Source organism: Manis javanica, chromosome 3, assembly GCF_040802235.1.
Source record: "Manis javanica isolate MJ-LG chromosome 3, MJ_LKY, whole genome shotgun sequence".
Taxonomy (NCBI): domain Eukaryota; kingdom Metazoa; phylum Chordata; class Mammalia; order Pholidota; family Manidae; genus Manis; species Manis javanica.
In genome coordinates, this window is record NC_133158.1 from 67,334,851 (window position 1) to 67,354,694 (window position 19,844).

At 49.0% G+C, this 19,844-nt stretch overlaps 1 protein-coding gene across 7 annotated transcripts in view; it reads right to left on the reverse strand.

Annotated features, from left to right (window-relative positions):
- The window catches only part of BOC (BOC cell adhesion associated, oncogene regulated), a 68,376-nt gene that overhangs the window by 14,221 nt on the left and 34,311 nt on the right, over positions 1–19,844 (reverse strand). For 4 of the 7 annotated variants that reach the window (XM_073231667.1, XM_073231669.1, XM_037017650.2 and 1 more), the window contains exons 3-6: positions 17,575–17,757; positions 16,660–16,938; positions 3,130–3,276; positions 1,205–1,348 (exon numbers count right to left, since the gene is read on the reverse strand). In XM_073231667.1, coding sequence (XP_073087768.1) covers positions 1,205–1,348; positions 3,130–3,276; positions 16,660–16,938; positions 17,575–17,671 — 667 coding nt within the window. In that variant the 5' untranslated portion in view covers positions 17,672–17,757. Of the gene's footprint in view, positions 1–1,204; positions 1,349–3,129; positions 3,277–16,659; positions 16,939–17,574; positions 17,758–19,008; positions 19,083–19,844 lie in introns of those variants that run through there. The other 3 variants (XM_073231670.1, XM_073231671.1, XM_073231668.1) reach the window with 2 other exon arrangements.

A 19,844-nucleotide genomic window follows, 5' to 3' on the forward strand; every position in this document is an offset into this window, starting at 1 on the left:
GGCCGACGGCTCACGTGGTCTGGGGGGGGTTCTCCTGCGTGCACTCAGGAGGCGTGCCTGAAGCCAGGGATGAGATACAAGGATCCCACAGGTCTCTCAAGCCCCAATCGTGGGTCCCAGTTCCCAAGTGTTGCTCACACTGTTTAAAGATATGCATTTCTCATACAGTACTGCAAGATCCCCTAAGAAAATCACCTATTTCATTCAGTGCTCAGCTGAGGAAGGAGCTGGAGGAGAAGCCACACAGAGCTTACTGAAAAGCGTGTTGCTCTCTGATCTCCCAGGGATCCCCAAGGAGAGGTTGACTATGTGTGATTTTGCTCTATGTCCCAACCAGGGTCAGATCCAGGTTTTATAAGACCTGAACCTTACACAGCTTGGGAGGCCCTCTTTCAGAAAAAGATTGCAAAATCATAGGTATAAAATTGGCAAGTGAGGGACGACTGGTTTTGCTTCATTAGCTTCATAGTAAATCCATCTCTGGGGCCAACTCTAAAACCTAACTCCACGTAAGATGTCACTCCACAGAATATGTAGGGAGCCTAGAAAAGTGCCTGATACACAGGAGGTGCTCAGCACAGGTAGCAGTTGTTTTCACATAAATGGGGGAGTATGTGGGCCTCCATGGACTTTCACCAGAGGATGGTGTTAGGTACACCTCATCAGTGCAAACCACTGGTATACCTCAGCAGTGCAGACCACTGGAGGCACAGCCTGGCCCCGTGCCAGACAGCGCTGGCAGCCTCACAGAGGCGCAAATGCACCACAGCCTTTTCTGTGCACATGCGGTCAGCTGCTGAGTGCCAGACTGTCCTGCCCCAGCACACACATCCCAACAGATCCCCCCCCTTTGAAAGTAACAGTGAAGGATAGCACTGGATAAGCAGGGGAAGGGAGTGTCCCTCACAGTGCCCTGATATGACAGTAAGCATAGCCACCCACCAGCCAGGTGAGGGCCATGTGCTACGAGAGACTAGAACGTGGTCTGGATGGAGGGGAGAAGAGCCTCCCCACCCTGTCAGAGTCCAGAGTCCTGGATGTCCGCCTGGCCTGGGCCCCACAACCACAACTCCTACCTTGAACACAGACCTGGAGGCAGCACAGCTGTGCCCCTCCCCACCCTGGCCCCCGCAGGCTCCTCCTCCCCGCACAGCTAGGTGTCCCCCAACCAACATCAGCGACCCCCCGGCCCCCTACTACTTACGGCGCACACGCAGCCTGTCACTGGAGCCTGAAGTTTTCACTTCCTGGGTCACTGGGTTGTAAGCAGCACACTTGTACATTCCCTCATCCTCCTGGCTGGCGTTCACGATCTGGAGATTCCCCGACGGCATGATCAGGTAGTTACCTGAGCAGAGGACAGGGTGAGGGGGCATGGGATGAGTGTGGGCCTGGAATACTGCACGCGGCAGCTCCTGCAGAGGTTGGGGGTCAGGTAGGGCAGGAGCCCTGGGCTGTACACCCGAATCCCAGTAAGTGCAAAGTGGAAATGCTGTTTTCTCTGTAAAACCTCTCACCTAGTGGGACAGAAGTGCCAGGGATGGGAAACTAGCTACCCAGCTACCATACCGGCTGGCGGCCTGATCCCCCAAGTTAGCACATGGGTCTATGGAAGAGCACTGTACACTTTCAAGGGAGCTGGGGTAGGGAGGAAAGGAAGCATTCGGGGGCTGCCAGACCTGGGCTCAACCTCTGGAACAGCTGTGTGCTAACTGTGTGATTTGGGGCAAGTTAATTAACCTCTCAGATCCTGCTTCCTCATTTATAAAGTGGCATATTGTGTGCTGCCTCCGAGTCACGTAAGAATTGAGGGGCTTGGGCTGTGTATAGGGGAGATAAGGTCATCTTTCCTGCAAGCTGCCAGGAAGGAGGGAATTGCCTTTAGATTTTCCCTTCAGTCTCTGTCACGGTCACAGCTCAGCGACACCTCACTACTGGACTGCTGTGACCAGGACGGAATATCCTAACCCCCAGTCACTGCCCACTCCATGAATGTCCACTGAAGCCCTTCACTGCATCGCTGGCCTGCTAGGCTTTGTCTGGTCTGGACAGAGGGGCCGTGGGGCCTGAGGGTTGTGTTCAGCTTCATTCAACAGGAGACAGATTCACAGCTTCTGGACACCCCAGCGACTGGGTTGGTGTTCAGCTTCCCAGGAGGCAAAGCCCTGGCTGTCACAGCTTCCTGGTGGCCTGCCTGGGAGTCGAGGTGTCTCTGCCATCCAGGCTCACTGCACCCAGTGCCTTCCTGTTACTGGGCCTACCCCAGTGTGAGCTGTGCAGGCAAATGCCAGACAGAATGGGCAAAGCCCTTGTGCCAGGGGGACCCCAGGGGCTGCTGCCAGGCTTCTCTAGGGACCACAGAGGTTAATGCTCTCCTCTCAGTCTCCAGTTATTTCTGGGTGGCAGGATTAGGGGTTTTACCCTTTCAAAAAATAGTTTTCTATAGGGAACATACATTCTTTTCATAACTAGAAAAAGTTAAAAATATTTTAAAATCCACAGGATATTTAAAAGGTATACATTTTGAGCTGTGGGGCCAGTCAAACAGGGTCTGCTTGGCCTCGAGTGCAGGGTGTTGTGGCAAGAAGCTGACTCTGTCTTGGGACACATCAACGCTCCTTGCTGGCACTCTGTGGACCAAAGCGTGGCCTCTGTTGTGGCCTGAGAGGGAAGTTGTGGCAGCTGCCATAGCTGCAAGACCAGGAAGATGGGGAGAGTGAAGAGCTCAAGTTCTGCCACAGACTGCTGTGCTGTGTGGGAAGGGCTCTGCCTCCCACCGGGTGACCCTGGAGCCTCAGGGACAGCTGGGTTCATCAGGCAGCCTTTCCATGGGTGTGTGGTGGCAGGGAGCTCACACAGGGGGGATCTGGACCCCTGTGCAGGAAGCCCTGATCAAATGGCAGCAGCTCAGAGGGCCTCAAAGAATGGAGAAGTTCCTCATGACAGGGCAGAGGACCCCACAAGGGAAGCCAATCCTTATAGGTCCTAGAGGGCTAAATACCAATGTAGAGGGTGAATGGCCAGCAGGCAGAGGGGCTGCCGATATGCTGATGGGTGTTTGGGAGGCTGCCGTCAGACGCAGCCGGTGTCCCTCTGGCCTGGGCCTCCGGGCTCCTCTTGCTCACTTACCTCTGGATGCCTCCAGCCACTCTTGTTTGACGCTATATCGGACCTGGGCTTTTGGGTGGCTCTCAGGAAGGTGGCAGGCAATAACTGCTGTGTTCCCCTCGTCAACTTCAATCACATGCTGCACATCTAACTTGAAGTCCTGAAGATCTGCAGAGAGAGGGATGGGTACCAGTTGGGCCTCGCTGGAGGAGAGAGGCAATGCAGCGTTCCAGGGGGCAGATGCCTTGGTGTCCTTAGTCACAATAAACAGCTGCAAGGTGCTCTTGGGTGCTCTGAGTCCTTCCCCCAGCTGTTTATTGTCTACAGGAGTTTGTAGAACTGGCCCTTATCACCACATAGGAGCCCAGCTCCGTCTAAATAAGCTGGAGGGTGGGGGCGGGTGTAGAGAATCCATCAGGAGGTGCCTGTGACACAGACCAGCCTCCTGTTACACTGAGACTTGGGGGTGAGCTAGCCAGGCCTGCTGGCCCTATAGAACGTGGCTAGAAATGGGTCACCGTCAAGGCACAAATGTGCTGGCACAGCTCAGCTAATGGAGAGGGGAGGGAACAACAAACAGAATGTGATGTCTTTTCTCTAGTTCCAAGAACAGCCTTCCCCAGTTCTTCTCAGATGTCCACTGAGAGTGACAGGCCCGAGATTGTGCTTATTTGCCAACCACAGTTATAACCAGAGGCTGACGGCTGCTACCCAGGAGCTATGCTCTGTGTCATGGCACCTCCTTTCTAAGGGCTGGGGATGGGGGGGGGGTCTGTGGACGCCCTCTGGGCTTCCTAAGACAAAGAGGGATCTTCCCTGTGTGGCTTAGTGGCAGTGCAACGTGGGACAGCCCAGGGTCCTGACACCAGGATGCCGTCTCTGGCTGCAAGTGGCTTTCTCTCCTAACTCGGCTCAGGCAAGACCAGGATCTAAACTGGGAGAGGACGGAGATCCTTCTGGAACAAGAGAAGCATATTTCCCAAACACTCCAATAGTCCAAACAACACAACTCTTTTTGTATGAGTCAAATCACTGATGCTACTTAACAAAATAGGCCATTTGTGTAACAAAACCAAATTCCAAATTTGGTTGTCAGGATTATAGCTGAATTTAATTTAAGAGAGGAAATAAAGCTAATGTAGAATAAGATAAGAAAGAGGAAAGTATTTACCTAGACCCTCTCTTCATAAAGGTGCATAGAGAGTCCTGGAGGCTCCGTCTCTGAATGCTGACCACCCCAGATTCTGCTCAGCTCCTGAGAACTGATCCCATCAGGGCTCACTGCCATGGCACCACAAGACTCCATTTGCCCATGCCTTGTTCCCACTGACACCCAGGGAAGGCAACAGGAGTGGGCGGGAGTCAGGTTTCTCCCAGAAGCAAGAGGTAATTACCAAAACAAACTGCTGTCACCACAGGAGAGCCCAGTGGGCAAGGCACTCAGGTCAGGAGGGTTCCCACTTAATGGAACTTTCCAGAAGCTCTTAGTCAAGCCAAGTCAGGTCAGGAAAGCCCCTTGGTTTCTATGAAAGGATCACTGTCCCTTTGATTACAGTATTAGATTGTGAACTTTTTAGGGATAAGGATCAAGTCTTGTCCATATATGTGTCCTCTGAACTAACCCAGGGCCTGGCCCATATAGACACTCAGTAAACGTTAAATGACTGAATGACTGATTATTTTGGAACCTGGGCCCCTCAAGTCAGGTACAAGGTGACCATTTTTACCTACAAACTCAAATTTCCTAGTTGCATTCAGTCTACAATGTGAGCTCAGTCAAAACAAGGGCCTAGCACAGTATATTTTCTATAAACCTTTTCTAAGTGCAGCTGACCTTTTATCTAAGTGTGGCTATTTTGAAAATAAAATGTTTCTTGACAGGGTACTTCCAGGTCACCAGAAAGAGGTGAAATAGGTTTAATGAATGTGAAATAAGAAATATATGCTCTGCATGAGTGGTAGGGCAAAAACGATGACAGACTGTCTGATTCATTTTATTGCCTCATTTCACTTTCCAGGCTACACAAGTGATGCCTGGTCAGGGTGAAATCTCTAGTGGATTCCTTCCTTTGGGTGGGTGTAGAGCTTCCAAGCTTTTGAAGAATTATCTCACTACTATTATATTTTGTGTGTGTGATATCTGACCCTAACTAAATTGTAAATTCCTAGTGGGTGGCCTACTAAATTTTCAGTCCGTGTCCCAACCCCATGCCCCACTGCACAGGACTCAGGGTGGAGCTCATGCTCTCTCAATTCTTGCTGAATGAATCAACAGTTGGGAAGGCTGAGCCCGAGGCTAGCTTCCCTTGTGTAACCTGCACAGTAGCACAGGCCCCACTATTGGAAGGCTCCAGTAGCCTTGGTTTAATGATCGACTGTCACTGTCTTGAAATTTTTACTAATGTTCGAACAAGGGATCCCATATGTTCATTTTGCACTGGACACTGCAAATTATGTAACCCAGACCTGGCTGAGCTTCTGAGCCAACACAGTGGACACCTTTTCTCCCAGAGAGGAGAAAGGTACAGACTTGGAAAGAGGTGGATGGCCTGTGCTCAGGCTAGATGTTGCCAATTGCTTTTCAGAGACAATGCACAGGCCTTAATCCTCAGCACAGTACGTGCTGTACCTGCTAAGTCAGGAGGCACCCCACAAAGCAAGCCATGAGCAACTGTGGGCTCAGAGACCTGGAAAATTCCTGTCACCGAGGAGCCCTCTCTGCCATGGTCTGATAAACCTAAAACTACTCCACCAAGAGTTTTTGAGGGTTTTTTTTTTCTTTCTCCTTTTCTTTACCTCATTCCAAGGAAATTTGCCTCAAGCAAGAATATACTTAAACCTAACAGATCATTTTGCAAAAGATGTGAGCAACTGAAAGGGGTTTGGCACCAGAATGCCATCTCTATCTTACTGGCCCCGGGCGGCTGCCCCATTGTAACTGAAGGCTTATCCAGGCATGAAGCATGCATTCCTCCATGCACCCACCTGTCCGACCCAATCCTAGAAAACAGTCTGCCCCCCCTCCAGCCCTTCTTGGCTCCTTCTGCACTCTTTGACAACTGCTTGGTTGGAGACAGAAGGCTGTGCAATGGGGGAGGCACAAAGCTGGATATTGGTCAGCAATGCAGCCAGACAGCCCCTCTGTTCTGATGCCAACATGTGCACAACAGCCGGCGCGGGCAGGATGGAGGACACCCCAGATGGGCATCCAGCTCTCCACAAGGGCCTACTGGCAGGCGAGCCTTCCTGGCTTCAAAACAAATAAGCAGTAGTTCGGTCGGTGGCCTTGCCCCCTCCCTGTGTCTCTTGAGCTTAAGCCTTCTCTGGTGCTTCACTAGGCAAACACTCCCAATTTGGCTGCTGGAGCAAAGTTGCGTTTCACTAAGGGATCAAAGGCAGAGCAATGATGTGATGAATGATCTGAAAATCAGAGCACCCGCTTTGCTCATGTTTTCGAGCAGGAAGGAGGCCCCGGGAGGGGTGGCGACTTCATGATCAATAAGAGCCTAATCAGCCACCAGATGAGGCAGACGCAGAGATCTAGCTGGCTGCCTGTGAAGGAAACCAGCCTGTTCCTAGGCCCCTTTGTCTGCACAGCCGGTTTCCTGGCGAGCCCCGAGGCTGCTCAGAGGGCCTCAGTAGGAATAGGGGGCAGGCCCTTTAGTTACAAATGGGGTAAGCAGGCCTGGCTGCAGACTGATGGATCAGGTTTCATGGGGAAATGGTTTGACAGGACACCTGCCCTTGCCTGTGGGCTGGTGTGTTTGAGAAATCCATTAGAGAAATGTTTTTGCAGCTTTAATCCTCTTACCTTCTCTAAGACCCCTCTTTTGCATCCTTTCTTTGTGTATTCTTTCAACTATTTTATTAACTTGTCTGGACTAATTAAATGCCAAAAGGCTCCCTCTTGTTTCTCAGCTCTCAACAGGTCTTTGGGGCTATCTCTCAGTTAACCAACCTTTCTTGTCACAGAATTTTGTGCTTTGTGAGTAAGCCCATAATAGGTCAGCTCCATACAGAACCCTGCCCAGCCCCTTCCTTCTAAGCACTCAGTTTCTTAAGAGAAGATGGATCTTCTGATAGATCACTTCCATAGGACCCCTGGATATTCAGATTACAGTGACACTAGGTCAGACACAAATCATGGGATGTGTTCTGTGTGTCCTCTTCACATTTACAGGGTGCATCAGGCCCCTACCTTCTTGGCCAAAAGAAAGTAACTTTTAGAGGCATGTGGGTGTGGCAGCCATCACCAGAATCATACAGGAGACTATAAATTGACAAGTTTTATCTTGAACCCCTTTTGAATTTCTCATCATCTTCTGGCCTTATTCCTCCTTTATTTAATAAAAGGCTCAGTAGAGCTATGAATTAAACTACCATATTTAGTATATGTTAATGCAGTCCCCTAACACAAAATCACCAAATCTATAAACTGTAGGCTCATCCCCCAACCCCCAACCTTTCTATAGAATTTACCCGTCCAGGTACAGGGGGTGTTGTGCTGCAGATGCCCTCAGTGTAATCCATAAACCTCACAATCACTTTCAGGGAGTCTTCTCATTTGCTCCTCTTCTCCCCAAGTCTGCAAATCAAAGTTCAATTCTGTCTGAGTGTGTTTGACTGCAGGCTGCATGGAGTTACCAACATCCTATCTCCATGAGCTCAGCTCAACACTTAATAATTTGCTTTCTACCCATCCAGGCATTTCTCAAGTACAGTCAGTCCTGTCCTGCCCTCCTCCCTGTTCTCGGGGATCACAAGACAAGTCTGCACTCATCTGCTGAGGTCTGGATGGCAGCCATCAGGTTGTGAGGGCACCGTCTTGGGCTCACTTGCAGTGGGGCCAGATGGCTCAGTAGCCTCTTGGCCACCAGCAAGTCTCTGGGCTGACTGGTAATTCTGCTCCCTAACTCTCACATCTCCAGGCTCACTTGGGCTCTGTGATAGCTGGTTGCATCTATGGCTAATGTTCCAAAGCACAGAAAGAGTTTGCCCTGATGGAGTACTCCTCAGGGGCATGTTGACCCTGTGCCCTTTTCTGCACCTTAGTCCCAAAAAGCTGGCAAAGGTTCAAGGGGAATAAAAGGAAGAGCCTGTGGCTCACTGCTGTACAGGTGGACTTGGTGCCCAAGCAGCTGACAGGTCCTGGGCACTGCTTCCCTGTGTGGCTTCTGGCAACACAGGGGCTCTCCTGTGCCCCAAACTGCTTCACTGATGGGCAGAACATCACAACACTGCATTGTACCTCCAAGCCGCCTGAGGAACCATGGCTTGGCATGACCCCTCTGAAATAAAGTGTTCTGCAAGTGAAAACTCACAGCGATTAGTACAGAAGCAGAGCAGAGGCTGGAGCCTGACTGGGCCTCCGTTAGGTCAGACAGCCTAGCACCTGGGAGTGGACAGGGTTTGCTGTGGGATGGCCAGACATCCCAGAAGCCACACGTTCAGGGCCATGACGGAGCCTTTTGCCAATCCGTAGCCCTAGCACACAGACCACGAAGCCAGACCCAGCTGCAGCCCACAAGGCTGGGCAGAACGGCATCCTCTGAAGTTGGCGTTTGGTACAATACCGTCCATCCAGGCATCACTGATTCATTCACTCAGTCCTGTACCAGCAGAATTGGCTAGTATGTCATGCACCACAGAAGGTACCACGGAGTTCCTAACCATGAGGGCTTTATTCTAATAGACAAGACAGATCAAACACACAGGCAGGGCACAGTATTCACAAGAGTGGTGTCCCCGAACATAGCCCCTACCACCTCCGCCAGCCTAGGTCAGGTCACCTCTATCTCTGGAGTAAGTCAGAAAGGGGGCTGGCAGAGGGAGTACTGTTCCCGCCTGTGCGAGCTGGGAGAGTGGATCATACGTTTGCTTGCTTTAGGATTTTTTTCTGCCTGTTCAATTGCACAAATGATTTTGGCTCCAAACCTCTCTCCTGACAACCATGGAAACATGACATGAAATTTCTCAAACATGCTTTCTGATGAAAGTAAGGCATGCTCTCTTTTATTTAAATAAAAACAGTCTCCATGGGGAAAAAAAAACCCTTTGCAGATGCCAAACACATTAGTTGTTAAAGCCTGTGTTTTTTTTTTTTTGAGTTCTGGTGGGGTTTGCAACCAGGTTTGAGTAGTGGGAGAAAGCAGGGGATGGAGAAGAGATTAAAGAGCGGGGGGAAGAGGGCAGAAGAGGAGAAGGGGCATAAAGGGAGGAGTGGAAAATAAAAAGAACTTAGTCTGCAGTGTCATTAAATGATTTGTAATAAAACTGGCCTAATGCTTCAGGAATTTCTTGGCTTGAACCAATTAAAAATATTGGGGAAAAAAAGACATAATAAGAGAACGAGAAATGTGATAAATCCTTGAAGTCAAGGATGGGAGCCATGTCTCCACTGAGTCTGGCTGCCAGATGAACAGGGAAGATGTCTCATTTATCTGACTTCAGTGCTGCTGTGAGGTAGGGCTGGAGAGCAGAACTGAGGAGTTTCTTTTGGACTAGATGAAGGAATGAAATGGTTTGAAAAAATACACTACAGAAAGAGAGAAGAAGGAAAAAAAGATTTACTTGCCAGCAACCCACAACACACATATTTCTCTGATCAACCAAATATAAACTATAAACTTAGCAGTGGGAAAATTAATGTGAATCCTGGTGGTCTGGGCTCATGAGAGCCAGAGCTGGATCCTGGCACAGTCGTTGGCAGGCTGGCAGCCTGTGCAGGAAGAGAGAGAGGAGAGAAGATGGAGACCAAGACACTCAGAGAAAGAAGGGAGAGGGCCCTGGAGAACAGAATTCTAGGTGGAGAGCCTGGGCACTGTCCCTAAGGCCAGTGGGGTCCACAGCATTTGCACTTTTTCTGCCCCCACACCTGGGAACTACATATTCCCATAAACAGTGGCAGTTAATGATGCCATCTACTCACCGCCTCTGATAGTGTCCTGTGAGGTGTCTGATAGGATGTGGAGCCACATTCACTGGCATCTCCTTTCAAAGTTTCCAGATTTTCCTCCAAACATCTCAGTTTCTTTTTAATAGAAACCTTTATGCCTCTGACATCCATCAATTTTATACCCTGAGTTCTTGCTTTATCCTTTCTTATGTATCTCCTTAAAACGTGTCATGTATCAGAATTTGTTGAAGAGATCATTATTTGCCTTCTGCATGTTCTTTCTGGTCTTCTAGACCTTAAACACATCTTATCTGGGAGTCTTCTTCTTTATAGACACTCCCTGAAGGCCTACTGTGTGCCAGGCCTTGTGTGAGCCAGTGTGGTCGCAGAGAGGAGTGGGTAAGGAACCCACGGCAGGAGGGGGCTAGAGAAGTAAACACAGGATGGTGAGGACACTGGGAAGGGGAAACCCTACTCCAGACAAGAAGAGAGTCCTAGAGGAGAAGACACTTGTGACTTGAAAACTGAGAAGGAACTCATTCACCCAAGGGGGTTGGGAACTTTCTGGGGGATGGGAAGGGCAAGGAAGATGCCACAGGACAACACGGAAGGACGACAAGGGGAAAGTGCAAGGTAAGGCAAGGAAACACAGCTTGCTGGGTCTGGAATGGGAGCAGGGGCAGGGAGAGAGGCTTAAGTATCACACTACAGCCTGAGTCTTATTCTGTGATCCCTGGCGTCTTCAAATGTTTTAACTAGAGGAGGAGCACAGGTACTCAAAATTAAGCACAATTTTCCTACAGAAAAAAAAAAACTGTTTTGCATTTAGCAGGCTTTTTTCCTTTTGTTTACATTTTTTTCTCACTATTAAATAATAGTCTTTTATCTTAGACGTGAACACTTTGTCCCATTTGTAGGACAGACTCATTTCTATAATTCTTGGGGTTATTACCAGATTCCAAAAATCGTTTAAAGTCTAAAACAAGGTTCAAGTAGAAATTCCTTAGCTTCTCACACACACAAAAGTGGGGAGCCGAGGGACTCAATTTGCACCCTTGATTCTTTTTTCATTTTAAAGGAACCATTTTGCATTATGTTCCTTAAAGGATTCCAGTGATTTCAAGCAAGCTAATCACTCCTCTCTCATCTTGCTGCACAAAGTCTTCTCAAAGTCCATTCAGGCTCGTTATACTTCGTAACCCACTACGTGGTCCTCCCCTTTTCTCCTAGATTAGAAATGGACCTACAATTTTATTTAAGCATGTGGCTGTGTCTGCAAAGACCAGAGTGAGGAGAGGCACGTAGTAGGTTAAAAGTTCTAAACTTTGTAGGAGATGCACCCTGGACTGGAGGTTTTCTTTTGGTAAATACTGACCATTGCTACATAGGGAATCTGAGGCAGACAACTGCCGCCATGAAGCCCTGGGCAGAGCTTCCACCATGCATTTGTCTGGGTACTTGCACCAGGCCTGATGGGATCAGTATTGCCAATGTCACCTGAAGATATCACCAGAATATCAGGGGAAATTGTTATGAGGTGTGAATTTCTGTCTGTATCCAGTAGAAAACTGAAGATTAATGTGACTTTGGTCTAAATCTATAAGGTATTCCTTAGTCATTTCCTACTTAGATATTTAAGCACCTTTTGGGTCTAAGCTGTCTTTCAATAATTTTCTTGTCCAATTGGCAAAGTCAGACAGAAGATTTATGGTATAAAGCAGTCCCGTTCAAGCTCAAGCTTGTTCCCCATTTCCAACTATACACCCTAATGTGGAGCTGCCTCTGTCTCTCCCTGCAGAGGCAGACAGCACTGAGTCTGACAGCTGCCTTCAGCCCCAGCTTTCAGCTGCAGACCCCCTTTCCCTGCTAGGGCAGCTCTGGAAGCCGCCTGTGTCTTTCTCCTTCCCCAGCTCTCCATCCTGCTTCCACCCCTTCATCCCAAAGCAGAGGTCTTGCCCAGGATTCTCTGAGACACCCGAGCCAACAACAAATGTTTTTCCTGTTTGGAGCAAACCGTTCCTTCTTGTTTTGTCAAGGAGTCACTGGCTGGCTGAACCAGACTGGGGAGAGTGGTGATGGTGGGAAAACACTAAAGTTTCCTTTTTTAATCACAAAACATATATTCCTAAAGGGAAAAGAGGTGAGGAACAGTGAGAAATGCAGGGATGGGGAAAAGGATGGCATAGCAGGAGAGAGACATCACCTGGTTTTGAGGATTTGATGGAACTCACTATGGAAATACCTCACAATGGAAATTAAGCACACTGTGGAAATATCTGCACGTCCAGGAAACCACACTAAGGTTTAGGTCTCACTGCACAGAGCTGAGAGCTCCATTTAGTTGTTGAAGGTTTGAGAAAGGTATGTACGGACTCAGAAATCAGAGATAAAGGTTGTCCCATACACATTTTTCAAGGTTCAACGCCTGAGTCTTTCTTGATGACCTGAAGTTGAAATGAATCACTGTTAGCCTGAACTCCCATTAAAACTGTTTACATCTCTGTTAGGCAATTCATGGGTCTGACTTGCTTTATGGATAATATGATACTGTAGTTCATCTTATCCAGGAGACTAAGAACCCAGATCCACTCTCAATTACACCAGCATCAACTCGAGACATTAGCCTGAGAGCTAAAATTCCCAGAATTAGAATTACTACCCCATTACCTGTTTTATTTCCAACTACGACTGGGACCTAGAGATGATAGGGTAACTGGGAGAATAAAGAATTAAAAAAATAGAAAAAAGTTAAAGGTGAAGAATTGTGTAGGAGTTTATTTGAATGGCGTATATTTGGAGGTAAGAGAAGACAGATAAAGCAGCTATGCTGCACTGAGAATGATTCTAAGTCTGGCCCGAGGCTCAGAAAGAAGGAACCCAGCACCACTGACACTGTCGGCTGCTGGTTCGGGGGGATGGGAGCCATGTAGAGTGGTTGGCCTCCTGGTGTGAAGCTTGTGAAAAAAAATGGTAAGAGGAAAAAAGGAGATCAAAATGGAAAATATTTCAAAAAGCAGGAATAGACAAAGTGGTCTGAAGTAATTGTTAGCAGCAAGAGAGATCTACCACAAATGAAGTTTAGGTTCAATAGGAAGAAACCTCTCCACAGAAGAGAGTGGACAGGCCCTTATCTCCACAGCCAGGATGACCTGCAGCACAGGGTCAGCTGTGCAGGTGGACTCTGCCGGTGCTTCCATTTTACCTGAACAACAGAAGCTGATCTCACCAGGTACGGGCAAAGGCCAAGTGCATCCCAAGTGTCAGAGTGAACGAGGTCTGAACCAGGAAAGTTCTGCTGGAGACCTCCAACAGCCCCTGGATCCTCAAGCTAGGTCCCAGCCTCCATCATTGAAAGCTCCTGGTGATCTCAGAGAATTCAGTAAGACACAGGCGGCAGTGTCTTGCCACATAGGCCTAACAGCAAGTGCTTTCTTTGTTTGAGGAACATCTGAACACATGGGGAAGAGGGCAGAGGAAAAGGGGATTTAAGTGCCAAGGGCGGGTGGGTGTGCATGTGTGTGCACCAGCACGCCACTGCCCAGCCTTGCCTCCGAAGGCAGACCATGCCTTTGGTAATCCCTTCTGCCACTCAGCCTCCCTCCACCATCAGACAACCAGCAAAACACAGCCCCCATTCTGCTCAGGAATGTGCTTTCGGAAACTTAATCTAGCTGTTGAGTCTGGGCCAAATCCCCCATGGCATGAACCCAAAGACAGCACCCCTTTCTCCCGCCTTTCCTGCCTTCCCAATGCCAAACTTCTCCAAGTTTGAGAGGCTGTGGTTCCTCTCCTCCAACTCCCTCTTCTCCATGACACAACCCCGACTAAGCTTGCTCTCTCCATTTCCAGCCTTCGAGTCAGGCCCAAACATTTCACTTCTGATTCATGTCTAACTGACAAGCCAATAGTTCTTGGCTTTCAAACAAGACTCACTCGGCTTCTGCACAAGCCCCTTCTTCACCCACTGGGCCTTCCTGGGTTGCAACCAAACCGTTCCGTTGGTCCTCACTGCCAACTGCAGATCCTGCCAAGCACCAGAGAAAGAAATGGCCAGGAATTCTCTAAAAATAAAGGCTGTATAATGTCTCTCCTCACACAGATACACCTTGAAGTAGAAGGAGGGCTCCAACATGAATCTTCTGCTCTCCAACTCTTCCTTCCTGCAAACATTGAAAGGTTCAGCCTGGCTCCTCATTAAGCCAAATGAATGGTTATGGAGTTTCCTGAGTCTTCAGACACTTGCTGACCATCTGCAGATGAGTAGTCCTCCGAGATGGGCAGCTTTACCCTTCGAAGGTACAAATGTTGCTAAAAGGCACACCTTATGTGTACTCCTGAACAATGGGAAGCAACCTAACTGCCTAACCATAGGAGGAGGGATAGGAGTACATCTGGGGGGTGTTCCAGGGCCATTAGCAATTGCAACCCTGTTCTGGTTGGGCTGGGGGGACAGACTAACTAGGAGGGCACAGGAGGGAACATGCTAGAGTGAAGGTTACACAGTGTGTGCATATTTAAAAATCAGTGGTTCACCTGAGATTAGTGCCCTTTGTGTACTTTACAGGATGTGTTCTATACTCAGTAAAAAAAGAAAAGCAAATGTCACATGGCTGATGGAAAAATCTTGTCATACAATGTCAAGGGGGACGGAAAAGGATAGAAATTGTATATTTCTGGTATAATTATAACAGTGTAAAAGTATGGATATGATATTTTGCTATCTGAAATAAGGCATACAGAGAAAGATAAATACCACATGATTTCAAGTATAAGTGGAATCTAAAAACCAAAACAAACAAAACAAAACCCAGACTCATAGATTCAGAGACCAGAGTGGTCATTGCCAGAGGGGAAGGGGGCCAGCAGGGAGAACGGAGAAACGGGTGATGGGAATCAAGATGTACAGACTTCCAGTTGTAAAATAAGTCAGTCATGGATGTAAAGTACAGCACAGGGAATGTAGTCATTAATATTGCTTTGTATGGTGAAAGACGGTAGCTAGACATACTGAGACCATTTCACAATGCATAAAATGTTGAATCACTATGTTGTACACCTAAAACTAACAGAATATTGTATGTCAGTTGCATCTCAATTTAAATAAAAGTATGGGTATGGATAAAGACTGGAAGGGTGTACTCCAGAATGATAATGGTGGTTCTGATGATAGTGGGTATGGGGAAAACATTATTTTCTATATCTAAACTTCCTATAATGTAATTTTAAGTTAAAATATAAAAGAGGAGTATGATGGCAGGAAGTGTAGCTCTCACTCAGCCCTTCTTGTTATGATGAGACGACCCCGCCTCACTCTCCCCTCTCCCTCCACCCTACAAGCAGTGGGTGCTCCTTCTGGTCAAAGAAAAGTGGCTCCCACTGTGTGGGGGGCTCTCAGACCCAGCCCAGGCTCAGCCTGGTCCCTAGGGAGATAGCAGGGGACCCATCCTGCCTTCCTCCTTCTGCTGAGAAGAAGGCTGGGCTGCTGGACTGTTTCCTGAGGAAACAGGAATACTGCTAGCAGCCGGAGCTCCATTCTCTGCCCAAAAATGAAGCCCCTGTGGGACTTTGGACCAAAGGGCAAGGTCTCTTCTTCCTGATTTCTACTTCCCTGCCTCTCACCATGCTCCTCCCAGGACCCATCTCTCACTCCCCAGGGACCCAGATGGCCCTTAAGGAGCATGTTAGAAGTTGCTGCCTTAGGCCTGACCCATGACATAAAGGCCACCAACCTCCCAGAACATATCATCCAGGAGGGTGATGAGGATGGCGACATGGGTTGAAGCAGGGCTGTCAGGGATAAGGGCGCGAGCTGCAGGAGCTCAGAATTAAAGCCAAATACCATTACAGTCGCAACAAGTTTACCTGTTCCCTATACTTAAGGTTCCAGGAAGGAAGAGGTCATTCTTAATACTTTCTGGCTATAGACTCAGCATATAAGATTTGGTGTTGGGGCTGCCCTGTAGACTTTGGAAGTTTATTTAATCAGTTGGGTCTCATTTCCTATATGTACCATGGGTAGGAAATCAGAAAATGTGTCTTTGGGCCTGGTCACCTGGTATACCCAGAGGTACCTATAGATAAGGGTGACATCCTCCTTCGATCACACTGGCACCTGATCTCTTCCTCTTTTCTTTCCTCTTTACTCCTCTGTCACAGTCTCCCTTTGTGTTCTACTGTTTATGTAGCAGGCGTTTGGAATATGCTTGCCCCTCAGAGAGCCAGAAGGCAGGTGTGGGCCAGGCAGGCTCTGTTCAGACCTCACTTAGCCCTCACTGTAAGTGCTCTGACCGTAACCACTGTGAGGACAGAGGGCAGAAAATGAGTGACACATAGAGCAGTTGGCATGACCACAGCTAAACCACAGAATGACCACGTAGGAAGGCATGGAATGGCCCAGCTCTGGGTCCCACAGAAACTGGTCAACGTGTCAAGTTCCTGCTTTCTAGACACTGCCCCTACTCAGAGAGCAGCTTCCCAAGTGGACCCCTGTCATTGGGGACTACTGGGCAGCTACTGCTCAGATTATGAATTTTAGCTTTGAAGGCCCCTATACTGTTAAGACCAATAACAGGGGTGTGACTCATGGTGGGTAGAGAGAGAATAGAAAATAGGCAGAGAGACTGCACCATGGCAGGGGGGCAGAAGGCAGCACTCACTGGCTATTGTCACTGTGGCTGGCACGCTGGCCACGGCCCCTGCAAGCATCCGGGCCACACACTGGTAGCGTCCCATGGTGTGGTTGCTGAGGGCAGGGATGACGAGGGTCTCTTGCGTGATGAGCACACCCAGGGCATCATCCGAGCCGTTCAGCTCCTGCCCATTCAGGCGCCATGTGGTGTTCATCCATGGGGGTTCCACCACGCATCCCAGGATCACAGTTCCTCCAAGCTTCTGGACGATGGAAGAAGGCTGGACAGTGACCTGAGGGACCTCATCTGGAGGAAGAGCAGGGATGTGGCCATGAACTGACACCCCCAGGAAACCAACAATGTGATCTTTTTAGAAGTGCAATGCCTATGCAGCTTTTCTGAGCTGAGCGACCCAGAGGAGTTGAGCTTTCTCTGAAGCTCTCTACTGTCCTTGGGTTCATTTTCCAGCCTGTTCTTAATCCCAAAAAGTAGACAGCAGTGGCAGTGTGGTGCAAAGGAAGAGCTTGGACTTTGGAGTTGGACAGACCTGGGGTCTGAATCCCAGTGCCACTGCTTGTGAACCATGTGGCTTCAGCCTTTTGGAATCTGTTTCTTACCTATAAAATGGGACTCAGAGCACCCTTCTCACAGAGTTGTTGTGAAGCTTACAGTATACATAAACTGCCTGCTGTAATCTCATACCATAGGTGCTCAACAAAAGACAGTTTTTTACACAACAAATGTGACTTTGCCAGGATCATTTCTCATCTTGTATTAATGGAGGTGTCTCGGAGGGCCAGTGAGAATGAAGTAGTCTTTGAAATCTAAGAAGAAGGCGGCCTCTCTGCAGGGTTATTGTAGAATGTGCAGACCTTCCACTGGGCACTAGGGGCAAAGTGTTTTTCCAAGGGGCAGGCTGAGAAAGGCAAGGGAAGCACTCACTCAGGTCAGCAAAGCAGCCTGCCACGGCCAGGAGAAGGCACGTGAGTGTGACCTCGGGCCGCTGTCCTCTCGGAGTCGCCGACATCCCACGCAGCATGGTGTACTGCAAAGGCACTGAAGCCAACGTCCCATAAGCCACTGCAGTCACTCAAAGAGTACTTCAGTCTCCTGGCTCACTCTTCTCTGAGAAAGAAAGAGAGAAGTGGCCTCGGTGAGAATGCCTGGGATACCCCTCCGGCAGGCACAGCCCCAGGTCTGTCCTGCTTCCTTTACACATGCTGGCAGTGTTCAACATGGGGACCCGACCATGCTGCTGAGACACCAGAGAACACTCTCCTGCCACTTCTCATCTAAGGCACTTCTAAGCAGTCCCCTTGAGCTCCAAGGTGACTTTATTACGGTAAGAGGGCTAGAGCCTTGCCCAGCCCAGTGACAGCACTGAGGACAGTGGAGCCCAGGGTAGAGAGAGGCTGGGCCTGCCGCTGCGGGCAGGGCTCGGGGTAGGAAGGCTGGGTCAGATGCGAGACACGCGAAGCTTGCTTTGCCTTTGGCTTATGGGAGGTCAAATGTCCTGGACACACAGCATGCCATGTTGCAGGTACAGATCACGGTGGGCAATGCCAGCATATGCATAATGCATGCTGAATCCCTTGTTTAGGGATGTTATTAATGAATTCTAAAATCTCAGAGACTTATGGAGGCACTCCTGTTTTGATTCACCCCTGCTCCTCACTTAGATCCCTGTGAACTCTCTTTGATTCCTGGAATCCACCTACCCTCCTCAGCCCATCTGTAACCTCTCCTCCACCAAAACCAAACACAGACAAAAATCACACATCAGCCAAGTTCCCTCACCTTCCCTCTGCTCCTCGCGCTGGAATTCTGGTATTTTCCATCTCTACAAAATCTGTACTCTTGGCAATTGTCTGTGTTGCCTCTCCACCCAGGACAACCCTCCTCTGGGGCTGTAGACTGGGCCACACCTCCAGCCACCTGATGACTTGCCTCAGCTGTCAGCTGCCCTCCTCCTGCCTGCGGAGAGCTCACTCCTCCCCTTCCATGATCACAGGGCTTTATGCCTTCCTGACACTCTGGTCCTTAATAGATTCATCCAAATCACACAGAGGCAAGGGTACATTTAGCACACACTTCCGTCACAGCCTAAGCCGAGATTTGGCTTCTATGCTTTTCACTGTACTTACAGGACATTAGGCTGATAAGGAGGTGTGTCAACATCATTATTAGGCGGATGCATTAGAATGACTTGCAGATAGCATTGAAGGTAACATGCCAGGGATGGAGGTGGTAGATGCATCTTCCTGACTCATGCACATGGCAATATGAACAGTATATTCCCAAGGAGGTGACAGATGTTCACAAGGTTCACCCTTCTGGACCTCTTTATCTAACCACCCACCTCTTTCAAAGACTTACAGTCACCAGTGAAAAACCCAGGGGAAGTGGTCAGGCTGTGCAGCTGAGGGACGTGTTGTGCTCGCCAGTCTCCAGCGTTCCGGTTGCCTGCAGTCTGTTGTAGGAGACGGGCATTAGCCTTTCAGCCCCACTGCTCCGACAGAGTGCACTGAAGGCAGGGTTTTAAGGCTCTTGCTCTGTGCTAGGCAGTGCTTGGGACTGGCCTAAACCTCTCCCTTCTCCAAGCTCCCTTGGCTTTTTGCTGGCCACTGAGAGCGCCAAGAGGGCCATGTTCACTGTGCCCAACAAGCACCCTGAGACAGGATCTCAGACTCAGCCCCACACCGATGTTCAGCATGTTCTCCAGGGAAGAGTTCCTTCCCTTTGGCTTTTCACGCCTCCCTTTGCCTCATGTCTGTGACATCAGAGGACCTCCAAGAGTCCTCCACTGCTCTGGGAAAGGACAAGGGGACATTTGCTGAAAGAGTTTTAAAGGAAAATCTTAAAAGAAGTTTTTACAAAAGTTCTTTCCTGACAAGTTAAAATAGTTTCCTCTGGTGAGGAGGGAACTTCTACTCTTTGTCAGACAATCCAGTAAATCAAAGGGTCATGTTATTAGCAAAGTGAAATTCAGGAAAGTGCAATGGATGAGAGTATGGCTGAGAAGGGCAGCCGTGGTGGGAGAGGTGGGGCGAGCCTGTTACCACCACAGCTAGTGTGCTAAAGCCCTTTGCACAAGGTTTTTTTAAATCTTCATAAAAACTCTACGAGGGTGGGGGCCTGTCACCCATTTCACAGGTGAGGAAATTGAGTTCCAGAGGTCAAGTCAGTTGCCCAAGGCCACATAAGTGTAGGCC